The sequence below is a fragment of the Solanum stenotomum genome, chromosome 10 (genome assembly GCF_019186545.1).
Source record: "Solanum stenotomum isolate F172 chromosome 10, ASM1918654v1, whole genome shotgun sequence".
NCBI classification, from domain to species: domain Eukaryota; kingdom Viridiplantae; phylum Streptophyta; class Magnoliopsida; order Solanales; family Solanaceae; genus Solanum; species Solanum stenotomum.
This window is the reverse complement of record NC_064291.1, coordinates 49,548,022-49,574,636: the sequence shown is the minus strand read 5'-3', so window position 1 is coordinate 49,574,636 and position 26,615 is coordinate 49,548,022. Positions and strand designations below refer to the sequence as shown.

The window sequence follows — 26,615 nt, the reverse complement described above, 5'->3', positions numbered from 1 at the left end:
GAATCAAAACAAAATGAAGTTGAAAAAAATTGAACTGAATCAAAATTAAAATTCAAAAGATCAAACTAAAGTATGATAAAATCAAACCAAAGAACCGAAGGCCAAGTAGCCAACCCGACCCGACCCGTTTTCCAGGTTTATTTTGTTTTGATCTTGTTGTCCAAATAAACATTGTACAAAATTTATTTACTGAAAAAAAAACATAATAATACATAGACGAATCTGAGCCGTTGAAATAAGTCCACTTCACGGTCAATTGCGCCACGTCACCAACCAATTCAACGATCGATCGAAATTACACCTCCTCCGCAAATCGACGGGACAGTGACGCTCCGTCTTGCCAATTTTCCCCCAAGAAAAAGCCCTAACTTTCTCTCTCTAAAAATTCTCCCCATTTCTCTCTTAATCTTCCATTTTTTCGGAATTTTCCCTCAATTTCACTCCTTTTGATTATTGTTGGGTACACTGTTCAAGTTAAAACAGTCCTTCTCGGAGTTATACTACAGCTGAAGCAGACCCAAATTTTCAGATTCACTGGTGTCTCTGTTTATCTTCCCGGTAATTGATTTTACGAAGCTTTACATGTTTAAAGGTCACTTTTTGGGGGTTGGAGGGCAGGGGAGGGGATGTTCGACCCCCCACCACTAGGGTGAGGGTGTGGGCAGCTCAGCAACCGAGCTACACCTATTTGTTTTTAGAGGTCTTTTTTGTGGGTTTAGTCGTTTTTCTTGTTTGCATAAACTGGACGTAGACTTTGAGCTTTTATGGTTTTTTGTAGACAGTTTTCAATTTTTCAGTTCGGATTTTGGAGATTACAGCTAGGTAGAGAGCAAATCTGTGTGAACGGACACTTGGGATGAACGAGTAATGCTGATTTATATTTATTGTTTGGTGTAGTTTTGCAAATTTGGTAGAGGTCGTGTCCGTCTTTGCTTATGTGTTAGTTTGTGGTAATTTTGTTGTATTTTGTGTTTTATTTTCAGAAATATGTAAATTCATGACTTGGATTTGGTCTAGTTTGTGCTTTACTTTGAGAAATATGTAAATTCATGACTTGGATTTGTGTGTTGAAAAAGAGGAAAATTTTGGTCTAATTTGTGCTTTACTTTGAGACACATGTAAATTCATGCCTTGGATTTGTGTGTATTGATAAAAGATAAATTTTGGTCTAATTTGTGTTTTGCTTCGAGACATCTGTAAATAAATGCATTGGATTTGTGTGTGTTGATAAAAGATAAATTTTTGGTCTAATTTGTGTTTTACTTTGAGACATAAGTAAACTCATGACTTGGATTTGGGTATGTTGAAAAAATATAAAATTTTGGTCAAATTTGTGTTTTACTTTCAGTCATGTAAATTCATGCCTTGGATTTGTGTGTGTTGAAAAAGATGAAATTTTGGTCTAGTTTGTGTTTTACTTTAAGAGACATGTAGATTCATGCCTTGTATTTGTGTGCGTGTAGAAAAAGAGAACTTCAGCTAATTTTCATGAAGAACTTCATTTATGTGTTTTTAGTCTGCATGACAGGATGGTTTGAGGAATTTTTTGAGGTAGTGGTGCAGTTTAGCCATGGGGAGCAGTGATATTGACAAATCCTCTAAGGAGGCAAAGGAGTCAAAGGAGGCGAAGACTCCTAATTCACAGGTAACTGTTTTCTTTCGTTCTTTTAATAACCAGAGTTATTTATATAACATATGAGCTAGCCTTAATCCATAGCATCATTTTTCTATTTTGCATCATTTAGGAGCAAGCTTCATCTACTGCTACTGGTACAGTAAATCCAGACTGGCCCGGATTTCAGGTTGAGTTTCTCTGTAGCATTGTTACTCAGTCTTTTACTTCATCTGTTGAAATTTTATTGTTGATAGTCCATGGATTACCCTCATGCAGGGATATTCACCGATGCCTCCACATGGGTTCATGGCTTCAAGTCCTCAAGCACACCCTTACATGTGGGGAGTTCAGGTATGGTGGAATTATGAATCATGGTATGTTTAGTGTTTCCTTCATAAGTTAGATCTGCTGGCTGTGCATGAGGGAGTTTAGTCATCACATCTTCATTAACAAGCATGTTTGTTGGATATTTTAGGATCACCTGCTTGGGGTTCATAATGCTGTATAGAGTTCAATGTTATGATAATAATGGATATATGTGGTATTAGTCTGTGATAGGCAATGTAAATGTGCTTGCAATCACCAATTCTGGATTTGAATTAGGAGCAAGTTGGGCCTGTACTTTACAGAATTTCAGGAAGCTTGTTTTATAATCGCTGATGAGCTTTGCTCTTAAGCATCCTCATGTCCTGGCACTAATTATTCACTGGTTACTCTATATCCATTCTATTTAGGGGATCAGTCATGTTTTGACTATTTTATGTTGTATAAATCTACCACAATCCTCCTCCTTTATCTGAGTTCAGATCGGCTATGCAAAGCTCACAAATATGAAGTTGTTTACAAGGATGTCTGATTATTTTTCTGCTCAAATATTGTGCTGGTTTCTTGTTTCCTGCATCTCCATGGTTCTGAAAAATAGAGAGTTTCTGGTAAATGTTGCTAGATTCAAGCATCTGGAGCCATATGCAAAAATTTACTAAATCTGTTTTTTATTTGAATTTATTTGGAAAAAGATGTGCAATTATTTTGAGGATGTAACTCATACAAGTTTCTGTTTTTTTTCTTACCAATTTTTTGTTTTCCCCCTTTCAGCATCTTATGCCACCCTATGGTACTCCACCACATCCTTATGTCGCAATGTATCCCCATGGTGGAATATATGCTCATCCATCCATTCCTCCGGTATCTTCTTCTTCCCTAGTAGTTTTCAGTTTGCTACACATTGCTCACATTTTATTTTGCTTACATGCAATATTTTCCTTATTAATCAGGGATCATACCCCTTCAGCCCCTTTGCGATGCCATCTCCAAACGGCGTTGCTGAAGTTGCAGTAAGTCCAAAGCTAGATATGTTCACTGAATCTATGCAATGACACCAATGGTTTAAATTTCTAATTTTTCATGCTGCTTCTGATTTATGAATTTTGTAGATTAACACCTCTGGCAATACTGAATTAGATGGTAAATCATCTGAGGTAAAGGAGAAATTGCCCATTAAAAGATCTAAAGGAAGCTTGGGTAGTTTGAATATGATTACAGGCAAGAACAACGAACTTGGTAAAACGTCTGGAGCATCTGCAAATGGAGTCTACTCTAAAAGGTATGGTGATACTCAACTGAATAAATCATTCGGGAGGAAGAACTCATGGAAAATAAAGACATGCAGAACAATAGTACCACATGGAGATGAGGATTAACACCAGTCTCCTCATCCTTTAGCTTTTCCCATCTTCTTAACTTTTTTTTTGATAATCGAGAAATCTACGTGTGACCTGCCCTTTGGACCAATCACAACTTTCTAAACTCGGTGGATAATGGGCCCGCCCCTCTACCCTTCTCCACTTAAATACCAGGCTTTGCTTTGCATGGTGTGGGGCTTGAACTTGCGACCTAAGCCACAATCCTCCACCTTTTGCCACTTGATCTAGGCCTTGGGGGCATTACCCTTGAACTTAATTAGAATGTACTTAAATATTGCTCTGATATGAAAGTCGTTCAGACTGAAGAACATGTATAAACACAGAGGATAGGTTGTATTTGAATTGGTTTACATTACTTGAGCATTTCATGCAAATTGCCTTGATTATTTCTTTTTGCTAAACATAAGTAGCTTGACTGAGACGGTTNGGAGATGAGGATTAACACCAGTCTCCTCATCCTTTAGCATTTCCCATCTTCTTAACTTTTTTTTTGATAATCGAGAAATCCGTCTGGGACCCGCCTTTTGGACCAATCACAACTTTCTAAACTCAGTGGATAATGGACCCGCCCCTCTACCCTTCTCCACTTAAATACCACGCTTTGCTTTGCATGGTGTGGGGTTGAACTTGCGATCTAAGCCACAAATCCTCCACATTTTGCCACTCGATCTAGGCCTTGGGGGTATTACCCTTGAACTTAATTAGAATGTACTTAAATATTGCTCTGATATGAAAGTCGTTCAGACTGAAGAACACGTATAAACACGGAGGATAGGTTGTATTTGAATTGGTTTACATTACTTGAGAATTTCATGCAAATTGCCTTGATTATTTCTTTCTGCTAAACATAAGTAGCTTGACTGAGACGGTTAGTAGATGAATAAAGTATTCACCTTAGTTGGTAATTGGTCTCATGGGCTCTATCAAAATTCTAGAATGCATGCTTTGTTGAAATGGTTTGAGGTTGTTCCATCATCATGTCTCCAGTTCATGCTCGGTTTAATTTTTTTCTCTTATTATTACCAAGAGATCTGCGTGGGTTATTTGGTGCATAGTTCGGAACTCGACAAATGATGGCCTCGGACCTCTACCTTTCTCCATAAGTACCAGACTTCGTCTATAGTAGGGTTCAAACTTGTGACAAATGCTTATTGTACGCGTCACGTGCTGCACTCTTTCTACTGGACCAAAACCTTCATGCTCCCTTTAATTATTCATTTATTTTTCTAGCTGCTTGTGTATTATGATTTGCCTAGTTTCGTTTTTGGATAATTTATGCCATAAAAAATATTTAGTTAAAACTTGAAAGTAGGGTTTATTGGGACTGCATTCATAGAGCTCCCAATGGCTTTTTTTTCCTCTCAAAGAGGCCTCAGGCAGTGTTATCAAAGGCGCACTTAATCCTGAAGCGAGGCTCAAAACGTGTTGAGTGCTTTGCCTCGCTTTATATGCGCTTTAGTGTTGTCATTAAGGTTCTAAGGCAAATGTTTCCTTGCCAATGAGCCTCTTGTGAAGAAGTGAAACTAAATAATTGATATTTCACTTTCTCATAAAAAAAATTTCAATTTCTTTGGTCATATATTTGTCATTCATGTTTATAATTATTAGTCTTGGACAAACATATATATTTGTATTCTTCTCTCCCTTTGCGCCTTTTTTCATTCAAGTCCACGCTTTATTTGCACTTAATGCCCCCATAGACCTTAGAGCTTTTTTGCGCTTTTCGCCTTTAATAGCCCTGGCCTCAGGCAGGGAGATCCTCTATCTCCATTTCTATTTATTATTGCTATGGAAGGTATGAGCAACTTAGTAAACACAACAAAAGAGAAGAACTGAATCAGGGGCTTCCAAGTAGGTGACTTAAACAATATGGAAATCACACACCTCCAATATGTAGATGACACCTTAGTATTTTGTGAGGATGTACATGACCAAATCAGGATGTTGAGGGTAATCTTTGTGATAGTTGAAGCAGTGTCAGGGTTGCATATTAATTGGGGGAAGAGTCTTGTCTACCTTATCAACACAGTGAATGCAATTGAAGCCCTAGCTAATACTTTAGGTGGAAAGGTTGGTGATCTTCCAACTACTTATCTAGGCATGCCTTTGGGGGCCAAAAGCAAATTAAAAGGGATCTGGAATGGAGTATTAGAGAAGTGTGAGAAGAGGCTTACCAATTGGAAATGTCAATACTTGTCATTAGGAGGCAAGACTGACACTAGTTAATAGTGTACTTAATGTTTTTCCCTCCTATGTGACGTCTGTCTTTCCTATGCCAGCTAGTGTATTCAAATGTATTGATGCTCTGAGCAGGCAATTCCTATGGCAAGGTAGTAAAGACAAGAGAAAGTTTCACTTAGTCAAGTGGGAGGAATTAATAGTGAGCAAGGAAACAGGGGGTCTGAGTATCAAGAACTCGAAGAAACAAAACGAAAGCTTGATGTTGAAATGGTTATGGAAGTTTGCAAATGAAGATGGCATGCTATGGAAGGATGTGATTACTGCTAAATATGGGATGGAGGACAAGTGGATGACAACACAACTACACAAGTAACTACTCCATATAATTACACTGTATGGAGGGCCACCAGGATTCTATGGCCATTGATACAAGCAAGAACTAGAGTGAATGTAGGAAATGGTAGGAAGACCTCCTTCTTGGAATGGGACAATAGTTTTGAGACAAGCACACCCTGTTTTATTTACACTATGCCAATGGCAACATGCAACTATAGCTAATATGTGGACTGAACAGGGTTGGAACATAGGCCTAAGAAGACAACTAATGACTGGGAGATTGAAAATGTGACAGAACTGCTCAGCCATTTAGTAGTTCACACAAGTCTTGCTGGGAAATTGATGTGTTATTATGGCAGGAGGCTAGCAAAGGTGACTTCTCAGTAAAATCTGCCTATAAGGCCCTTAACAGGACAGGGGGACATGAGAAAGATTGGCCATGGAAGATGATATGGAAGCCAAAGGTGCCTTATGAAGTGAACTGCTTTACTTGGCTCCTGGCAAAAGAAGTTGTTCTAACACATGAGAATCTGAACAAGAGAGGTTATCTGTTGGCCTCTAGGTGTTATCTGCGTGAGGAGCAAGCTGAGACAGTCAACCATCTCTTCTGACAGTGTAAATGGACAGAACAACTATGGAGAATGTTCACTAGCCTGAAGGGGATCACGTGGGTGAAACCAGGATGCATTAGAGGAGTACTTGGTAGCTGGAACAGGGATGGAAATGTTACAAATGAGGAGAGATGGAAGATTGTCCCAGCATGCATTTGGTGGTCAATCTGGAAAGGGAGAAACAATAGGAGCTTTGAAAATGTACAAAACAGTCTTCAGGATGTATGAAGTGTCTAGCTCTATTTTACTTTTGGGGTAAACATAATTTATTAGCTCAAACAGAAGACATATTTGATGTTCTAGATTGTTTGTAGGCGACAAATTTAGTTTTGAACTTTTGATAGATTGTAATACTTTTGAAGGGGAACTACAATGTTTGGTTGTAGTATTCCTGTGGATATATAGAGTAAGGTTATCGGTTTTAAAAAAAAACAAAACTATCTTGTCATAGCCTTAGCCAGGCTGGGAATTTACTACCAAAAGAATGTAATAATGTCATATACTCTTTTTTTTTCTTTGGAAAGGGAGTCTTGGAGCAACGGTTAAGTTGTCTTTGTGTGGCCTTTAGGTCATAAGTTCGAGCTGTGGAAGAAGCCACTAGTAGTCTGTCTACACAACCCCACCCTTGTTTTTTTTTTCTTCTTTTTGTGTCAAAGTGCAGAATTTATTTGGTGAATTGGTTTAGCCCATGGACATCTTTGCTATTGACGTGAAAAGGTGCTTCTGCTTAATCTGCATGATTGTTTTTTGAGATGTTAACAATTTTTATAACTTCAAAAGCGCAAAGGGTTGTGGTGGCCATATTTGCAGTATATTGAAACTAGTAAACTATCTTCTTCCTTACAGAGACTCTAATACTTTCAACAGAGACTCTGTGCCATCTATATATTCCTGTTTGCACCAGAAATGGAACAACATGATGAAAGCTTTGAGATGGATTTTTTCGACAAGCAGATGAGATGGATTAAGTTTTGCATTTTTAATGCCAGGCTCTCTGTCTTGGTGATGAAAGTTTTGAGCAAAATGATGGATAGGACAGTCATTTGGAGGTCTAAAAGGGCTTTGATGCTTCTTTTAATGGGTATAGTAATGCGACAGTTGCACCTCTTATTTGCAAATGAAACATTGGTCTTTTGTGATGCAGAGGTATCCTAGCTAGATGACTTGAGACAGATTTTTATCAGTTCCAGGTTGTGTTAGGCCTTATAGTCAATCTTAAAAAATGTGAGATCACACCGATAGGATAAGTGGATAACACCAAAGAGACCGCGCAGGTGCTGAATTGCAGGGTGAGTACTGTATCTACTACCTATCTGGAGTTAACATTGGGTGAGTCTAGCAAAGATTTTCCAGTGTGGAATTCAATTATAGAGAGAGAGTAAAGAAATGACTAGCAGGATCAGGTACTTGTCAAAAGGGTGAAGGGAAGTATGATCAAAAGCACCCTTTCTAGCATACCTACATAGGGATGGAAACAAGATTAGTTTTTTGGTGCTTAAGTGGTGCTGGGAGAATGGGTTGAGGAATTCCTCAGCATATATAGAGTGTCTTTCCAAAGAAAGATGCTAATCAAACAAATTTTTTAAGTCTCACAAGCGGGTGGGATTTAAGATTCTGAAGGAACGTATAGGATTGGGAGATCGAAGAATTTCACAGAGATATTATATAAGAATTTCACAGAGATATTATATAAGATTGGGAGATGGATGAATTTCATCAAAATATTGTATGGCTGGACACACTAAACAATACATCGGATGTATGGAGTTGGCGGGAAAGTGTAAATAGATTATTCACTGCCAAATCCTATTACAAGAGGTTATCTCAAAAAAAAGAGAGGTTATAGGTGAGAGAGGAACATACTTCGCCTCATGGTTCTATTTGGATCCACAGAGCACTGAGAAAGGTATGTTTTTTTGCATGGTTGGCGAAAAGGAGTGTGCTTTTGATAACAAAAAAAATTGAAATAGCGGAGGATCACCTATGTTGGTGTTTCATGTGCAACAGTTTAGGTGAAGATGTAAATCATCTTGTTTTGCTTTGTAAGGACTAATCAATTATGGAGGATGGCCTTTAATTTTCTTGGGATGCAATGTGTGATGCTGGGCAAAGTCAATGGGCCATGGCGAAATCGGGACTCAGAGGAGGGGGAAGAGAAGTCCAAGGGCATGGAATGCTGCCCCCTTAGCAATCATGTGAGTTATTTGAAAAGGGAGAAATATGAGGACATTTGAAGGGGTGGAATAAGATTTTATAAAATTGAAAACTAGTTTTTTGTTTCCAGTTTTCTTTTGGTGTTCTCACGAGGTCCCTATTTGTATAGAAGATATCTCTTTAGTTGAGAAACCATATTTCGGTGTAGGTTCTCTTTCTTTTGGTATATTTCTTGTATACGGGGTTCCACAAATTGGTAACAAATTATTTACCTTATATAAAAAAAGGAACAATATGATACAATTCTATTTTATTTTTTTGATTGATTGCCCTTATATTCAAAACATCTTGAATTCCTCCACCTCCGTATAGTGCACCATATGCAATCTGGTAGTTCGCTCCATCTTTTTTGATCTATTGATCCTCTTCTGTGTAACTTGACAACTGTCCAGGGCTTTTCCTGGCATTGCCAACTCAATCCTGCCATAATTAGAAAGATGTCCAATAACGTGTGGTCACTTCACAATGTAGGAAGAGATGGCTATTTGTTTCTGCATGATTCTGTAGGTCGTTAAAGTTAAAATGAAAGTACTGTCAGTTATTGAGAAGTTTGACTTCAATTTGCCAATTTTGGGCTTGCAGTGCCGAGAGTGGAAGCGAAGGCTCAAGCGAAGGAAGTGATGCAAATTCTCAAAATGTGGGTACCGTATGGTGGATATTTTGATTTATGTCATTTCATCCTTGGCAGTTTTTATGGTGGATTACTGTTACTTAAAATCTTGTTTAGGCATGCTATTAAATAGGCTTTCCATCTTAATGCATCAGTTTCAGTCTTTTGAGCATAGATTTTTGGTCCGTTCATTACCATTGCAGTTGGTATGCATGCAAACAGTGTTGTCCTATTTACTACTTAGTTGGTACCATCTTTGATTTTTCTTGTTACTTGTGTGTAGGAGTCACCAATGAAGTCAGCAGGCAGGCAAGATTCAGGTCTGGTGGTATGACTTTGCTTTAAACGTTTTATGATAAGTTTTGAAATGCATTATTTGATGAGAAGTATGACATCTCTTCAACAGCTGAAGAAGCATCTCAAAATGGCAATTCTGCTCATAGTTCTCAGAATGGAGGAACTAGTGCTCCTCATTCATTGGTCAACCAAACTATGGCAATCATGCCAATGTCAGCTGTGGGTGCTGGCGGTGTTCCTGGCCCCACAACCAACTTGAATATTGGTATGGACTACTGGAATGCCGCCGCTTCACCAAATATTCCTGCAATCCATGGGAAGGTACCGTCTGCTTCAGTTGCTGGAGGAATAGTTAATGCTGGATCAAGGGATATTGTCCAATCACAAATGTGGATTCAGGTATCCCTTTTTCTCTTCTTAACATTCTCCCTCTTTGCCAACTTTAACTTAGCATGTGGCGGATTAATTCTGTATTTGCATTTTGCATTATAAAACAAGACTCTGGTTCTAGATTTGAATATATGCAGGTGCTCTTAATGTTCATCTTCATGCTAAACACCCACTTTAAGAGCATGTACTTCAGTTACATGGGAGGAATATGAATAGTGTACAATATGGCCTGTCATAGCCTCTATAGGATTTTTGGTAGAACCCATTTAATTTGTTCACACATAGAGATTTTGTAAAAGTCACAGATGTTTTGCCTGGGTAGTGCAGCTTTTCTGGGTACTCAGGGTGGAACATCCTAAATGCATTCCCCTTGGATGTCCCTTTCTGCCGTTTCTTACTGTGGACATGTCTCCTTTGATTTTCCTTTTTGTTTGTAATTTAGTCCATATTAACTGATGATATTTCTTTTCCTTGAATTTAGGATGAAAGGGAGCTCAAGAGGCAGAGAAGAAAGCAGTCCAACAGGGAATCTGCACGTAGGTCTAGGCTACGGAAGCAGGTACAGATAATTCCTCTCTTGTTTCTTTGTCTCTCTGGATTGACCCCTGACTCCACTTTGCCTTTCGGGGCCAGGCAGAGTGTGATGAACTAGCACAGCGTGCTGAAGTTCTAAAGGAAGAAAATGCCTCTCTTAGAACAGAACTGAGTCGTCTAAGGAGTGAGCATGACCAACTTGCTTCTCAGAATGCTTCTCTTAAGGTATTTTCTCATTTCCTTTCTTTAGTTCTCTCAAATGAAGAAAAAAAGAAAGATAAATTCAATAATTGTCACCCAATTACTAATTGCCCAACAAAGAAACTGAGAGCAGAAAGGTCAAAGGAATAATGTTTCCTAGTTGCAGAACCAATCAGCCGGTAATATTTACATGAAGTGGACTGTGTCATGGTTTAACACTAGTTTCAATATTTGGCTCACTTTATTTAATACCTTCTAATTGCGGAAGTGAGCTGAAATTGCTACTTCTCTTTTACCAGTATCTACTTTTAGACACTTGTGTGTCATAGTCACTGGATTTGACTTTGCAGGAGAGACTTGGTGAAGTTCCAGGCCGAGATGATCCCAGACCTAGTAGAAATGACATACCCCTAAACAAAGATACCCAGCATTCATCACAAACAGAACCCAAACAGGGTGGTCAGTGAAGTTCTGGCTAGATTATCGTGGATTGAAAAATAGGCTTAACCTAACAAACTTAGTAGCAACAGTCTTTAATTTGCATATTTATGTAGTTTAAATCTATGAAATGTGAGGCTTTTTAGTATCAGGATTCATTGTCCAATATTTTCCATTGTTTCTCAGTTTGGACCGATCTTTTATGGTCGAGAAACCTGGATAATATGTAGAGTATGTGACGGGTGGCGCGTGATAGTTTTGTGCCTAATAGGTGGTGTCTCTGTTTTACTCAAATTTGTATGTACTGATGAAATAGTTGATGGCATTTCTCATTTTCAACTGGATAATATGTAGAGTATGTGACCGGTGGCGCGTGATAGTTTTGTGCCTAATAGGTGGTGTCTCTGTTTTCCTTTGTGCTTCCCTCAGATAACTGTTAGTGGCATTTCTCATTTTCAACTTTTAAAGATGTTCTGTTCTTTTGAAAAAGTGAATGGTGCTCTTACTGGGAAACTTGATTCAACAATAATTTTTACAACAACCACATACCTTTTGTGATCTCACAAGTGGAGTTTGAGAGGATGTACGAAGATCTTATTCCCTACATTGGAAGGTAGAGACGTTTCTGCTAGACCTAGGGATGGCAATGGGTGGGGCGGGTGTAAGGATATGTTGTGTGGGGCAGATGGGATGCGGGGCGGGTTGAAGTGGGTTTTTTTAAAAAACTAATATGGGGCGGGGCGGGTGGCGGGTATATGTGATTCTATGTGAGTTCAAATTTAATTTTAATTTTTTACATTAATAAGAGTGATAGAACATTATTTATTAAGATAATTTCTTTAAAACTATTAAAATATTCAAGATATTAAATGAATAATACAATTTCTTACATGTTTTTCAATTTCCCTCTAATAAATAAATTTCGAAGTCATTATTCTATCAAATCAATACAACTTAAAAAAATGAATTTATTTTAATTATTATTATTTTTAGTATCAAACTTAACTAGAAAAAGAAAATATTAAAAAAAATTATGTGGGCGGGTGGATTCATGAGGTGAGGGTCTATGCGGGGCTTGGTGGGGCGGGTTGAAAATGACAAAAGTTGTTATGCGGGGCAAGGTGAATTAAAAATTTTGCGGGTTAAATTTAACCCGCACTACTCCATTGTCATCTCTAGCTAGACTCTTAATTCAAGGAAAAACATATCAAGTAGCTCGAGAAAAGAAATATGGAAGTGAAGTAGCCACATCAAACTACGAAAGAAAAATGAATCTACTCTGGTAGCAAAAAATATTAGTAAATGATTTTGGTAGGTACAAAACTCTAGTAATTGAACATAATATATTGAAGAGTTAGTGCTAGTTTAGCAGAAAATTAACTTTGGGGTTTCAAGAAGCTACTGCTACATTCATTTAATTTCTATGATTTTTCAACAATGCTTATAGTGTTAGTCAATTAATTAATGTGATTGATGATGTATAAGATTATTAGAAAATAATCAAATTAGGATTGTGCTACAGACAATGTAACAAGAGAAATAGAAGTGATTGACACGAGAGTTCTCAAAGAGGGACATGCTTTAATCCATAGCTAGTACTACATCCATTTCATTTCTATGATTTTTCAATAACACTTATAGTGTTGGTCAATCAATTAATGTGATTGGTGATGTATAAGATTATTAGAAAATAATTGAATTAGGATTGTGCTACAGACAATCTAACGAGAGAAATAGAAGTGATTGACACGAGAGCTCTTAAAGAGAAAAATACTTTAATCAATTCCGTTCATTACATAAAAATTATACCTATTATAAATTATAATTGTATAATTAAATATAGCATATGATTTGATATTAACATAGGAAAAAAAAAAGGCATAATACATATATATGCCTTTTAACTTGGCCTCATTTCACATTTATACCTTCAAACTTTGGGTATGCACAAATAGGCACTTAAATTTGTATAAAGTTGAACAAGTAGACACATTAATCCTATGTAGTACAATAAACATTTGAAGGACATAAATATAAGATGATGCAAAGTTAAAGGGCATATTTATGTATTACGTCAAAAAAGAAGAAGAGGAAATACATCATTACCCCATTCAACTATAACACTTTTTTTAAAAAGACACTTTAACTTTAAAAGGGTCCCAATACCCCTTTATTCTTTTTCAGAGTGGATTAATTATTCCCTAATAATCCTACGTGGCACACAAAGTGTATTTCACTCACCACTAGCGAGCGAGATAAACAAAAAATTATTAGTTTATTTATTTTAGCATTTATTTAATTAGAAATATGATTTTCTTTTTACTCTGTTTGTTTTATTGTCAGCTTTTGTAGTTGATAAAGTCACAACTGATTGCTTTCACGAAGACCATGAAACTCTTTCGATCATCTGAATCTCCAGCAAAATCACTATCAGTAAAGCCAACTAAGTCTGCTTTTTCTCTTTTTGCGTAGAACATATCATAATTAGTAGTTCTTTGCAAGTATCGAAAAATTCTCTTTGCGGCTAAAAGATGCATCTCTTTGGGACTTTCCATGTATCTGCTAATAAGACTTACATCATGCATAATATCAGGCCTTGTGGCCGTTAAATGCATCAAGCTTCCCACTATTTGTTTGTAAAGAGTGTTGTCAACTCTTCTTCCTCCAGGTTCTTTAGTGAGCTTCGATCTGAACTCAGTGGGACTGCTGGCAGAGTTGCAACTCTTCATCTGAAACCTGTCTAAAATCTCTTGAGCATACTTCTTTTGTGTGATGAAAATTCCATCAGCAGATTGAACGACTTCAATGCAAAGAAAATAATGCATCATTCCAATATCCGTCATATTAAATTCAACCATCATGGACTTCTTAAAACTTTCAACCATGAAGATGTCATTTTTGGTGTAAATTAAATCATCCACATATAAACAAACAATGAGCATTTTTCCTTTATCATCATTCTTTGTAAAGAGTGTGTGCTCATATTGACATTTCTTAAATCCCTCCTTCGAAAAATAAGCATTTATACGACTATACCAAACTCGTGGAGCTTGTTTTAGTCCATACAATGCCTTCTTTAATTTACACACCTTATGTTCTTCTCCAACATTGACATAACCAGGAGGTTGATCAACAAATACCTGTTTATCCAAGTCCCTATGTAAAAAGGCCGATTTGACGTCCATTTGAAAAATGGGCCATAAGTGTTGAGCAGCCAAAGCTATCACTAATTTGATAGTGTCAAGTCGTGCCACCGGAGCAAAAACTTCTTTTTAGTCAACACCGAACTCTTGCTTATAGCCTTTAGCTACTAAGTGTGCTTTGTGCCGCTCGACTTTACCTTCCTTGTTCATCTTTTTCTTGTATATCCACTAGATACCGATTGTCTTATGCCCTTTTGAAAGCTAAGTCAACTCCCAAGTGTCATTTCTATCAATTGCTGCCATTTCTTCATCCATTGCTTTTCGCCATTTTTCATCTTTAACAGCTTCTTCAAAACTGGTAGGATCACTTTCTGAAAATAATGCAAAATGAATAACTGAATCTTTCAATTGATCAATTCCAGTTACCTAATGAAAAAAAAAGTTTTATTGTATTATTGCAATTGGGACCTATCGGCACTTCGACGAACAAGCTGCAATGTTTGCACTGAAAAACAAATTAGCGGTCATAGAAAATTTTCACTCCAAAACTTCAAAGAAAATTGATGAGATTGTTGAAAGAGAAAGAGATGAAAGCGGAGTGAGGTGGTGGAGGAAGATCGGAAAGAAGCGCGACGGCGATGACGAAAGACGGAGAGGGAATCGCCAGGGGTCATGTTCAAACGAAGTAGAAAATACTCCATCTGAATTAGAGAGAGACTTCCGATTTTTGCAAATACAACACATCTTAATTTCGAGTAAAAATTACACAAAAAGAAGATTAACCATGGGAGAAAATAGAAGAAATTTTGCTCGTATAGATTTGCCTAGCCATTGTTGAGACGTGTTATTGATGTTATAGCAGTGGCGACTTTGCGAGAGAATTGCCGCCGCTGGGTAAAGAACGACTATTGGTGTTGAATTATTTTTGAAGAAGAAAAGATAAATTATTTATTTATTTTTTAAAAATAATAAGAAATAACATATATGAAAATAAAATTTTAAAATTAACCCAATTGACACGTGGTAAGTATTGATTGGTGTGTGTATGTACTTCCTTTCTTATACTTGGGTTGACCGAAAAATGGAATACTTTTATCACTTTTAAATTGTTTAATGGGGCTAGGACCTTTGTAAAGTTTGAGTGCTTTTTTAAAAAATGTTATAGTTAAAGAGGGTAATGATGGATTTTCTCAAAAAATTAAAGAGAAAGAAGTTAGAAAGAAGATTAGATACTTTTATAGTTTTAATGCCACGTAACCAACCAATGCCTTCTTCATAAAATCAGCAAAATTGCGGCTCTACCGTTGAATTAGCAACAGACGCAGTAGCCACTAGAAGATTCCGTACTTCTCCGAATCTCCACCTCCGTTCCCCGGGAAACCACCGGTCCCTCAGCCGCCGGAATAGTTAACGCAAATGTCCGTAATGTTCGCTGACGTGTCCGTTGTTCTTCCGTCAGCTGCCGGCGGTTTGAAACACTCCTATGCATTTTCCGACTCCAAATCCCTTCTCTCTCCTTCTTTCTCCAAAGTAAGATGAGATTCTTATTTTTTGCTGTTAATAGTTTCATGTATGTCTATTTTGGCTTTCTAATGCAAGTATAAAAGAAAAAAACAAAGAGAAGAAGAAATATGCTTTCGGTATGGAAAAACAATCGTAGATTCGCAGTGCTAATAGAAACTACGAGTTTATGAACATTATTTGATGAAGTTAGAAATTGATAGTATTTGTTTACTATTGCTATTTTAGTTGAAAATAGAACTTTGGTTGAAGAGTGAGCCTACAAGGTCCAATTCAAACAATTAATTGGGCATCCACATATGCTAATTAGTGTGGATTACGTAAGCTCACAACATAATTTGATTGAGTATTCATTAGAGAAATACACAATAGAAGAAAGAGATTCCAGTGGCTGCGGTTTAGATAATTATTTTGTTAGACTATAAAATTAATTGAACCAGAATACATCCTCTTTTATAGGAATGTTAATGAACACTATGGCGTAAGAGAGAATGTGCGTAATAACCATTTGGATTACCAGAATTATTGCAAAGGTGATGTAGAAATACGGTGTGCACTACTTCCTTGATTAAAGCTTCATGACTAGCTATATATAAAAGCTTCATGACGAACATAATGCAGATTGGAATGTACTCAGAATGCCCCAAGCTTAATATGGTATCCACTTGGCTTGAATACAAACTTCTTCAGTTCTTAGATTTGAGAAAGAATACTTGCTTACTCTTCAATTTTACAAGAAAATGTTGAATTAAAATAGTCTAGCATGATGATACTTACAGTTGTTGAGGAAATAAGTTGGGAAATAGTCTTAAGTACTTTGAACCTTTGGAAGTGTTTCAGGAAAAAAGGCTTTCAGAGCACTTGGACATTGCATGTATCTCTTTGTAATGAACCATATGGTGATTATCAATTCTTAAAGTTAAACATGAAAATAGGATGCATGATCCCTTATTGGAATCGGCATGTTCAGTCCTTTGTTTGGCCCTGTGCAAATATAAACATGGTAAAGGATGTAAGCTCCTCTATCTATGATACAAGGAGTCAATGAAGTCCAAAAGATTGTCATAATGATATACATCGTTCATTTTACGCCAAAATGATAGAAATTATAGACATGTAGATTTTATATAATGAAGTGCAGTTGTTTACCTTCAAAATATCTGGAGTTCCTCTTCGTCCACATTGTCCATATGGTGCACAGAGGTATAGACAGATTGAAGTCAAAATGTATTTTGTTGTTATATTTTTGGTGTAAAGAAAGCTTTGTAGATGATGATGAATCCTTGGTAGATTTCATATGTTCCCTGGGAAGATCTGCGATTAATTTTTGTAAGATGAACAACTTTTTGTCTTTGCTTACAACATGTAAATATGGTGGCACTGGCCAGCATTCCCTAAGCTGATGAATACACTGTTACCATTATTAAAAAAATAAAAGGGTTTATGTCAAGTAGGCTGAATTGGTATATTTTCAATTTGGAAATCCTTAAGGTAGATCTATTTCACGGTGCCAGATTATAAATATCTCTCTGAGTCAGCGATTTAAAGTTGAATTTGTTTCATGTAACTGACATTGAATTCGTAAAATAATAAAAATAGTCTTTTAGGAGCATGAAAGTGACTGATACAGAGGTAACCTATCACTAACATTTCAAGCTATATCACTTGTTCTTGAACATCGTGTGGTTTGATAAACTTAAATTGTGTAAAGATATCTTCTCGGGATTGTTTGTTTAGCTTTGCACTTTAGAAAGATTGGCTAATAAGTGCATGAATCATCTTTTTTGTGTTGAAAACTTATTTCATTAGCTGAAAAGATATAAAATTTGCATTTTCTCCTGTAAATATATCTATGACTAAAAGTAAAGTTTTATTTTGAATTCAAAAATTTGGACTTTATTTGTGCCGTTTTGTATGCTTGAGTGATGGAATTTGGGAACATTTAATCTGATGACTAATTTAAGGGTTGTTTCCTTGTTTACCCCTTCCTTTTTGGGGTGGGAGGCTCGTGTGGTTAATAGTATGTGTGTCATTGTATTCTCTGCAGCTTCATGTGATACATTTTTCCTCGAGCAGTAAAAAAGAACAGCTCAATTTGACCATTTAGCTGTTTATACAATTGTATGTTGATGTTCTTGATGGAGGGTCACGAAGGTGTAGTACTTTCTTGCTTCCAGTATCTCACAAGAGAAATTTCGTAAGTACCTTAGCTATCTTACATTTATTGCCTATAGTAATCTTACTTCCTTCTGCAGAGCTCTCCATCTTTTTCTGTCCCGAGGCTAGGAATTGGACTAGGAAAGGCCCAAACCAGAAGCTGGACGATAAGAGCAACAGCGTCAGGAAGTTCAGGAGGTGATTTGGTCCCAGTTGCTCCTGTTCAGTTGGAGTCAGCTGTTGGTCAATTTTTAGCACAGATGTTGCAAACCCATCCCCATCTGCTCCCTGCAGCTATTGAACAGCAGCTGGAGAACCTTCAGAATGAAAGGGATGCCCAGTTAAAGGAAAACCAGTCTTCAACCAAAGATGTCCTCCAAAAGTAATTTACTTGACCTTTGCTTCTTTATGTTTGCTTAGGGTATCATATTCAGCTATTGTTTTCCTGCCCAAAAGAAAACAAAACAGCCAAGTCTATTTATGATATGACTCATATAAATACATTTTGAATTTCAGGAGAATAGCTGAAGTCAGAGAGAAAGAAAGGCGGAAAATATTAGAGGAGATTCTGTACTGCTTAATTGTACATAAATTTGTAGACAATGACATTTCAATGATCCCAAAAATATCTGAAACATCAGATCCTACTGGAAATGTGGGTTATTGGCCAAATCAAGAGCAGAAGCTAGAATCCGTACACTCCCCTGATGCATTTGAAATGATCATCAGTCACATATCTATAGTTCTCGGTGAGCGTGCTGTGGGCCCTCTGGATAGCATTGTTCAAATGAGCAAAATCAAACTTGGTAAGCTCTATGCTGCTTCTATTATGTATGGATATTTCCTCAAAAGGGTTGACGAACGTTATCAACTTGAGAGATCGGTGAGTAAGCCTCCTGAGAATTTCCAGATCTCAACAAATCCTGATGAGCCAGCAGCACCGAGACAACTATGGGATCCAGATTCATTGATAGAAATTTACCCTGAAGATGGTGACAGAGAAGGTTTTGCAGTTTCTGATATTGAGGGTAAACCAGAGAGGCTGAGATCCTATGTGATGTATTTGGATGCGGACACATTACAGAGATATGCAACCTTACGATCAAAGGAAGCAGTTACTGTGATTGAAAAGCAGACGCAAGCATTGTTTGGAAGGCCTGATATTAAAGTTTCTGGTGATGGTACCCTAGATGTATCTAATGATGAAGTTCTGTCTGTTACATACTCTGGTTTGACAATGCTGGTGCTGGAGGCAGTTGCTTTTGGATCATTTTTATGGGAGACAGAAAGCTATGTGGAGTCTAAATACCATATTATTAATAGCTAGAGATACTCTTTTGTACTTCAACAAGAAATATCTTTTCATCTTCTAGTTCTGTATATTGTTTACTCGTTCGAACCCACTAAGCATGAATTTTGTATCTGATAATCATCAGACTCATATAACATGTTTTACACGTATACTGCTTGCTGTATGATACAAATCCAAATTTCTAAGCTTTCAATTCCAGAAAATGCTGGTTTCCAGTGTGGTCCTGGCAATCTGTGAAAATGCAGTCTGAGTGTCATTCACGGCCAGTCGAGGAAACCTAGGTAAAATGGCTCCATAACTTCTGAAAACTGGCTATGCAGGTTAGGCATGGGTCCCAATCCCGAACTCGTTGGTTGTCAGTGGCTGTTCGATTGCTGACCAAGGGACAGCAGGGAATGGCTCCTCCAAAGGGGCCTCCCTGGTTGTCGAACAGCCAAATTTGAAAAATTCAGAAAAACATTATTGTTTTATTGTCATCCAGTAATGGTATTTCTTTCTTCAGCTTCTTATATATATGCCTACTTTGATATGCTTTATTTGAGCCAAGGATTTATCGTAAACAACCTCTCTACCTTCACAACGTAGGGGTAAGGTTGTCTGGCTGTGTACAGTGTACACTCCCCTCCCCAGACCCCATTTGTAGGATCACCCTGGGTTATATTATTGTTGTTAATTGTTATATATATGTATATTGGTGATCCCATTGAGCCATCATTACAATTCTAGTGGAAGCTTCTAAATTGTGCATATATAGTTTGTGTCTTAACTTTACACAAAGCACGCATGCTGATATTTGCAGGTAATCATCACTGCAGTGAAGTGGGAGTTTCTTTCATACTCATCTCATGCATGATTGCAGCCAGCTAATGAAACCTTTCTATAAAGAGTTGCCAGGTCAGTTATCTTTCTTTGAGCTAGTTCTGTAACTTCTTTTGTTTTGGGAGTTCTCATGATTCCAGAAGTAGAAGTGGGGTGCCATGTTCATCTATGCCATACCTTGAAAACTAGAAAAGCCAAAAGCTTTAGTGAAATGATTTTCTGGGCCTACATGAAGACAGTAAAGGGAAGATATCATTGTTGTATATTGTATTTTACTTAAATTGGCCATCTTGAACTTGGTTTAGACAGACATGCCTAATGATGACTCAAGATTATCCTAGTTCTTTTTCTTCTTTGATAAAAGTGGTATTTGGGTCAGCTTGCCTGCTTGACTAGTTTCATAAGGTACCTGTTATCTCTAACTAGCACAAGTACCAGATAATACTCTGTCCACCAAAGTTTGAACATATGAGAAGATATCACTAAGTGTTTTTGTTTCCGTTGAATTTTTAACGTGAGATCTCATGGTTTTCAACCCACTCTACTGATCACTAGGTGCAAGAGTAATCTGAGTTGTGGAAAAATTGTACTGTCCAAGTAGAACAAAAACATTTACTCGTATATATATTGACTTTTGATTTAGTTCATAAGTTACTTGAGGTCATGACAAATATTTTCTCATAATATTATAAATATCAGATGCGAGTAAATTTTTATGGCATTAATAAGATTGGTCAAATCACTTTCATCCTTTCAGTTTCATATGGATTGCGATCATTTAAGAAAAACAAATCTAGCTATGTACTATTTAATCATGAACGGTGACGAAACGAGGTTGAATAAAATGTAAGAGGATATGACTCATGACTAAATTACTTAAATAATGTGGTGATAGGTATTCATATATTGAGATTCGATTAAATTTAAATTTACACATTGTAGGATTTGTTTTTAGTGCGATACTTCCAATAAGTTTTTTTTCCATTTATGAAGGCTCAAATTCAAAATCTTTAATGTAAGGATGAATTAATCTCAATCATTATGACCGTCTGAGATGTCCATCTGCGTATATCTGTTTTTCCTATTAGGAATGCTACATACATCACCTACATGCGATAGTTCGAATTTCAGTTATATTATGCTAAGCATATTAAAATAAGTAGTAATTAAATATCAATATATTTAACTTCTTATGTAGTATAAATGAGATTACACTCTAATTTTCAAGTCCAGATTAGATTAGATATTTTGTTTGATATATATGGAGGAGTTATCTATTATCTTAAATTAATTTAACCTAATAACACTATCTTATTACATTCTCAATATAATGGACATAATATAGCTCGCCTAATTGGGATCCAAACTCGCTAAAGATTTGATTTTATAATCCTTTTACACATAAAAAATTTTAAAAAGAAAATATTTTTTCTATTTAAGTTAATAGATCATTTTCATCAAACTTGCAATATTACAATCAGATTCAATTATGTTTTGGTCATTAAATACAACTTTCTTTCATACTACTCCACCATCCTAAAAAAGCATGAATATATCAAAAATTATGTCTATTAAAAAAATTAATAAATATATGAAATGGTGTAGTTTCTTTAAGAAGATGGCGTACAAGGATATAGTTGGAAAAAGATTTTGATTTTTACTTTATTTTCTTTTCCCCCCAAATTCATATTTTTTCCTTTTCATAAAAATAAATAAAAAAGATAAATCAGATGGCAATCTAGTAAATAAATCCAACTACGAGGACTATTCTATATTCCGCCCTTCAAAACCGTAACCTGCCAAATCTGTCTGGTTTCCTCCTCTCTTTCTTCATGGCAGCATATTCTGTTACCATTTTTACGAATCGAAGAATCCAAAAGAAGAAGAAAATGAGAAGATTACAAAACTTTGTATGATTTAGGAAGAAGAGAGAAAAAAAAAACCCAACGTATGTATGTATATATATTAATAATTTATATACAGAATTACAAAAAAATCATGGATTATCGAGTTCTTTCATCTGTATCAAAATCAATAGCACCTTTCTCTCTCCTTTTATTGTTGTACATTTTTCCGGCGGCTGAGACGACGGCGGCGAACACGACGTATAAGGCGTTTAATCTATCGACGATTACTTTCGAAGAAGGATATTCCCCTCTTTTTAGTGATTTCAATATTGAACGATCTCCTGATGATCGAAGTTTTCGTCTCCTCCTTAATAAATTCTCAGGTAATTCATTTATTAATTAATTAATTCAACTTTTTTAAATTTATTTTCATATGCGTACATTTTAGCTGTGGAATTTCACTGGATATGCCTGAATCGTCAATTTATACGTGTTTTGCAGGATCGGGTGTAATTTCAACAGAATATTACAATTATGGGTTTTTTAGTGCTAGTATAAAGTTGCCGGCCATATATACTGCCGGCATCGTTGTCGCATTTTATGTAAGTATCTAACAAATTATTAATATATGCAAAAAAAAATCGTATTGTATTGATTTTTTTTTAATATATATGCATAAAATATTGTTTAAGAGCCTGCTTTTGACTACCTATTTTTGTCATACTATTATATGCATGTACAATTGTACCTGTGTATTTTGCATGGGGAAGAGTTATATGAAAATGCATGTAGTTTGATTATTACTATATTGCATCATTGTTCATTGGAATTTAAATAAGTGATGTACATAGTATACAATTCGTTGAAGCAATCACTAATACTTATAACTAGCTAGTCTTATGTACGTAATGCAGAATGTTTCATGCACTGCAAAAGTATAAATGATCCAACTAGGTATGGATGTATAATATATGAGTTAGACATAACTTAAATAAACTTCATATCTTTGTTAAGAAATTCATTAAATATGTACAAATTCAGAACTCAGTTACTAATATTTGAGATCGTTGACTATGTTTGTTTGTTGGAAGATGTTGTATTTTTCATTTAATGAGTTCATATATGGATATGTAGACATCAAATGCAGACACATTTGAGAAGAATCATGATGAGTTAGATATTGAGTTTTTGGGGAATGTGAATGGTCAACCATGGAGGTTTCAGACTAACATGTATGGAAATGGCAGTGTTAGCCGTGGTAGAGAAGAGAGGTATAGAATGTGGTTTGATCCAAGCAAGGACTTTCATCAATACAGCATTCTTTGGACACCAAAACACATCATGTAAGCTTCCTAATTATATTCCTTCTTCTCTCCGTTTATTATCAGTTTCAGTACTTCTATCGCTGATTAATTATTCATAGAATCGATGACTTTAATACTTAAAAGTGTTCCTTAATAAGAGTTGGTTTGACCAACTCTTATTATTTTCTGGTAATACTATTTGGTATCTTGAATTTTGGTCGACTAATTTGGTGGAGACATTTTCTATCAAAACTTTCTATTTTCAAAATTTGAACCCAAATTCTTTAATTAAAAGCGAACGGAATAGAACATTTTAATGGTCCTCTTATTCCTTTTAAGTTTTAATAGAATAATCTCTTAGTTATGAAAAACATTAGGCAGCAAGAAAATTGTTGGAAATAGTAAGTATATTATGCCTACTTTTTGGCCAAACGCGGAGAGAGAAATTTACGTATTAAGGTTTCGACTCGTTTTCGAAAAAGTTAAACACATATTTATTTGGTCAGCTGTTGCTTTTGTTGAATAAGATAATGGTTATTAAATATGGTGCAATGATGGGACTGTTTCACCCTTAATTAAACGTCTCAAGTTTGAGCTATGAGTATGGAGAAAGTCTTGTTGGGAGTATTCAGATTTAGTCAAGTCTTCAATGCAAACTCCAAACACCACGTGGGAAACAAAACAAAAAATAGAGATAATTTATATATACAATCAAACACTTTTATAACATTCATTCATATAAAAATTGTTTCAACTATCTAACTAATGAAAAATGCTCAAGCAAAGAGTCTCAATAACACCCTACGTAGTTTTGTCACTGATTGAACGGGGACATATTTTTCATCACATTTTTAATTTTATGATGTGTATATATTTGTCACTGATTGAACGGGGACATATTTTCCATCATATTTTTAATTTTATGGTATATATATAAGTGATTATAGAAGATTATTTTTTCGAGACGACGAAAGTAAAAATAATTGAGGAGAGATAAAAAGAGAAATGAAGTACCATTCGAAAGGGAAAGAGCAAACACAATACATACAATCATCATTTTTATCTTATGTATTGTCCCTGGTGCTTTCTAGAAGTTAATTTAGTAAACAATCTTTTTCTCTGGAGTTCTCTTTTCATATATATATTTTTTTGGTATTTGGAGGGTTAGTGTTGGATGTTTATATTATGTCAATAAATATAAATAGTACATGTTTTGCATAAACTTTTTTTAAATATTTAACTACGGTCAGGTGATATGCGTTTTCGCTTTAATCATTTAACTTAGTGTAAAACATCTGATACGAGTACGTATTTACCATGTCAAATTAAAGTTGTTATGGTCCAGTTCATGGGAGCGTTAATGAACGGGCCAGTTGATGCAAATAATTAAGTGCAGAAAAATGTTGATTAGCTCATTAATTAATTAATCTGAATAGCTAATCTTTATTAAAGGGATATAAAGTTCTAATTGCTTGATTTATGTAGTGCAACTGTTACTTTTTCCTTTTTCTAGAAAAATTCTTAAAGCTGAAAAACTGGCGTGATTGGCTGTTCTCCAAATGACATTTGCACTAATTGAATACGTACACACTTAAAAAATTGTCTAAACTTGAAAAGAAAGGTCAATAATCATGACTTTGAACTTAATTATTACTCCTTTTTAATATCATTGGCTTGCACAAAATTTTCTTAATAAGTATTTTTGAAGGCAACAGATAAATTGTCTTAAAGTGACCTACAAGTCACGAATTCGAATCATGGAAGCATCCCTTATCCCTTGGGTGAGGCACTTCCTCGAATTCTATGTGAGCACGAAATACTTTGTGTATCGGACCATCATGTTTTGTTCTTATCAACAAGTTTTTTGTTTACATTGCCACAAATCACAATATTTACCATCAAGCTTATTAATATAAGTACATATACCATCAAGCTTATTTAACAAATTTTGTTTGTACTCTATAAATTAGCGAGTACAGTAAACATAGGACCACATAGTAGTAAATATCAATGTCTTCTTGGCTTTCTACGAGGAAATGATTTCTTAAAGTGATCATACTAAAGTTCACAACATAAATTTGTGGACATTTTCCCAAAAACTTGAAGATAGTATTTCTAGTTTAGGCCCATAAGATATTTTGAAATAGTCGCACAATAATTATTTAATGATTGAAATTACGTGATTACCATAGGATTATACTTATATATACTGACAGTGTGAAGATTTTACACTCAAGAGTGTAATTTTACCTGTTGCAACATAATATTGTATGCTATATATATTTTCAAGTAACTAGTTACACTTATTATAAGAAGTTACCAATGCTTTATGTTGCTCTTAACTCTTTGTTCGGCATTCATATCGGATTCTTAAAAATGCACTAACTTTAGAGAATCTCACCTCCCGTTAGCATTTTTGAAGAGTTTGAGCAACATAGGAGTTAGGACTATAGCTATAGAAGTCTTGATTTTGTTTCCTTTCTTTTACAGATTTTACATTGATGAAACACCACTTAGAGAAATAAATCGCCATCCAGCAATGGGAGGTGACTTTCCATCAAAACCAATGTCTTTATATGCCACAATTTGGGATGCATCTTCTTGGGCTACAAATGGTGGCAAAGCTAAAGTGGACTATAAATTTGAACCTTTTGCAACAGAGCTTAAAGACTTAGTTCTTGAAGGATGCATAGTAGATCCCACTGAGCAAATTCCATCAACAAATTGCACTGACAGAAGTGCTAAATTACTTGCTCAAGATTACTCTAACATCACGTTAGAAAGGCGAAAATCCATGAAATTTTTTAGGGAAAGATACATGTACTATTCTTATTGTTATGATAACCTTAGGTACCCTGTGCCACCACCAGAATGTGTGATTGTTCAGTCTGAAAGAGACTTGTTTAGGGACAGTGGAAGGCTTAGGCAGAAGATGAAGTTTGGTGGGAGCCACAGCCACAGCCAAAGCCACCGGAAACACCGCCCTGGACGGAGCTCTAGGCGGCGGAATAAGGTAGCTGGTGGTGCATCAAAATCTGGCCGACGAGGTTCTGCTGCTGCTGCAATGTGATAAGTTGTATAATTAAGGTATACAAGGTGAATATTATGGTTTGAAAAAAATATATTACACTCCTATAGTTGGTGATGTACCAAAGAGATTAGTATGCATACACATTAGTGGTATAAATATCAATGTGGTGGTTGGGTGAAGAGTAAAAACCATATCCATTAAATTTTATGAGTAATGGTTTTCTTGGTTTCTTCACTATGTATATTGTCACTTCATATTCATCCAAGCGATGTTATGATGAATGGTTGCATCGTTTTGGCAGCTATTTGTCACTTTCACCCCGAGCTGTAGAACTAATGAGTCTGATCAATA

General features: G+C 35.8%; 2 protein-coding genes across 2 annotated transcripts; both read left to right on the top strand.

The window, feature by feature from the left end:
* The first annotated feature begins 317 nt into the window (after positions 1-317).
* Positions 318-19,412, top strand: LOC125878375 (bZIP transcription factor 16-like). The gene is made up of 14 exons (XM_049559619.1): positions 318-558; positions 1,529-1,645; positions 1,746-1,802; positions 1,892-1,966; positions 2,711-2,800; positions 2,890-2,949; positions 3,049-3,218; positions 9,243-9,297; positions 9,554-9,590; positions 9,677-9,966; positions 10,439-10,516; positions 10,591-10,716; positions 18,050-18,333; positions 18,468-19,412. The coding sequence occupies exons 2-14, from the start codon at positions 1,571-1,573 to the stop codon at positions 19,276-19,278; spliced, it is 2,208 nt and encodes a 735-aa protein (XP_049415576.1). The 5' UTR covers positions 318-558; positions 1,529-1,570; the 3' UTR covers positions 19,279-19,412.
* Positions 19,413-21,944: 2,532 nt separating this feature from the next.
* On the top strand, positions 21,945-26,492 carry LOC125878270 (probable xyloglucan endotransglucosylase/hydrolase protein 30). Its single transcript, XM_049559485.1, has 4 exons — positions 21,945-22,312; positions 22,431-22,531; positions 23,064-23,272; positions 25,724-26,492. Exons 1-4 carry the CDS (start codon positions 22,033-22,035, stop codon positions 26,301-26,303), a joined length of 1,170 nt encoding a protein of 389 aa, XP_049415442.1. The 5' UTR covers positions 21,945-22,032; the 3' UTR covers positions 26,304-26,492.
* Positions 26,493-26,615: the final 123 nt, after the last annotated feature.

Bases quoted from the DNA above. Each gene is read 5' to 3' on its own strand.
- LOC125878270 (XM_049559485.1), top strand. From the start codon at position 22,033: ATGTATGTATATATATTAATAATTTATATACAGAATTACAAAAAAATC. The intron at 22,532-23,063 runs GTAAGTATCTAA...ATGGATATGTAG, and splicing joins GCATCGTTGTCGCATTTTAT to ACATCAAATGCAGACACATT. The intron at 23,273-25,723 runs GTAAGCTTCCTA...TTTCTTTTACAG, and splicing joins TGGACACCAAAACACATCAT to ATTTTACATTGATGAAACAC.
- LOC125878375 (XM_049559619.1), top strand. From the start codon at position 1,571: ATGGGGAGCAGTGATATTGACAAATCCTCTAAGGAGGCAAAGGAGTCA. The intron at 1,803-1,891 runs GTTGAGTTTCTC...ACCCTCATGCAG, and splicing joins CAGACTGGCCCGGATTTCAG to GGATATTCACCGATGCCTCC. The intron at 3,219-9,242 runs GTATGGTGATAC...TTGGGCTTGCAG, and splicing joins AATGGAGTCTACTCTAAAAG to TGCCGAGAGTGGAAGCGAAG.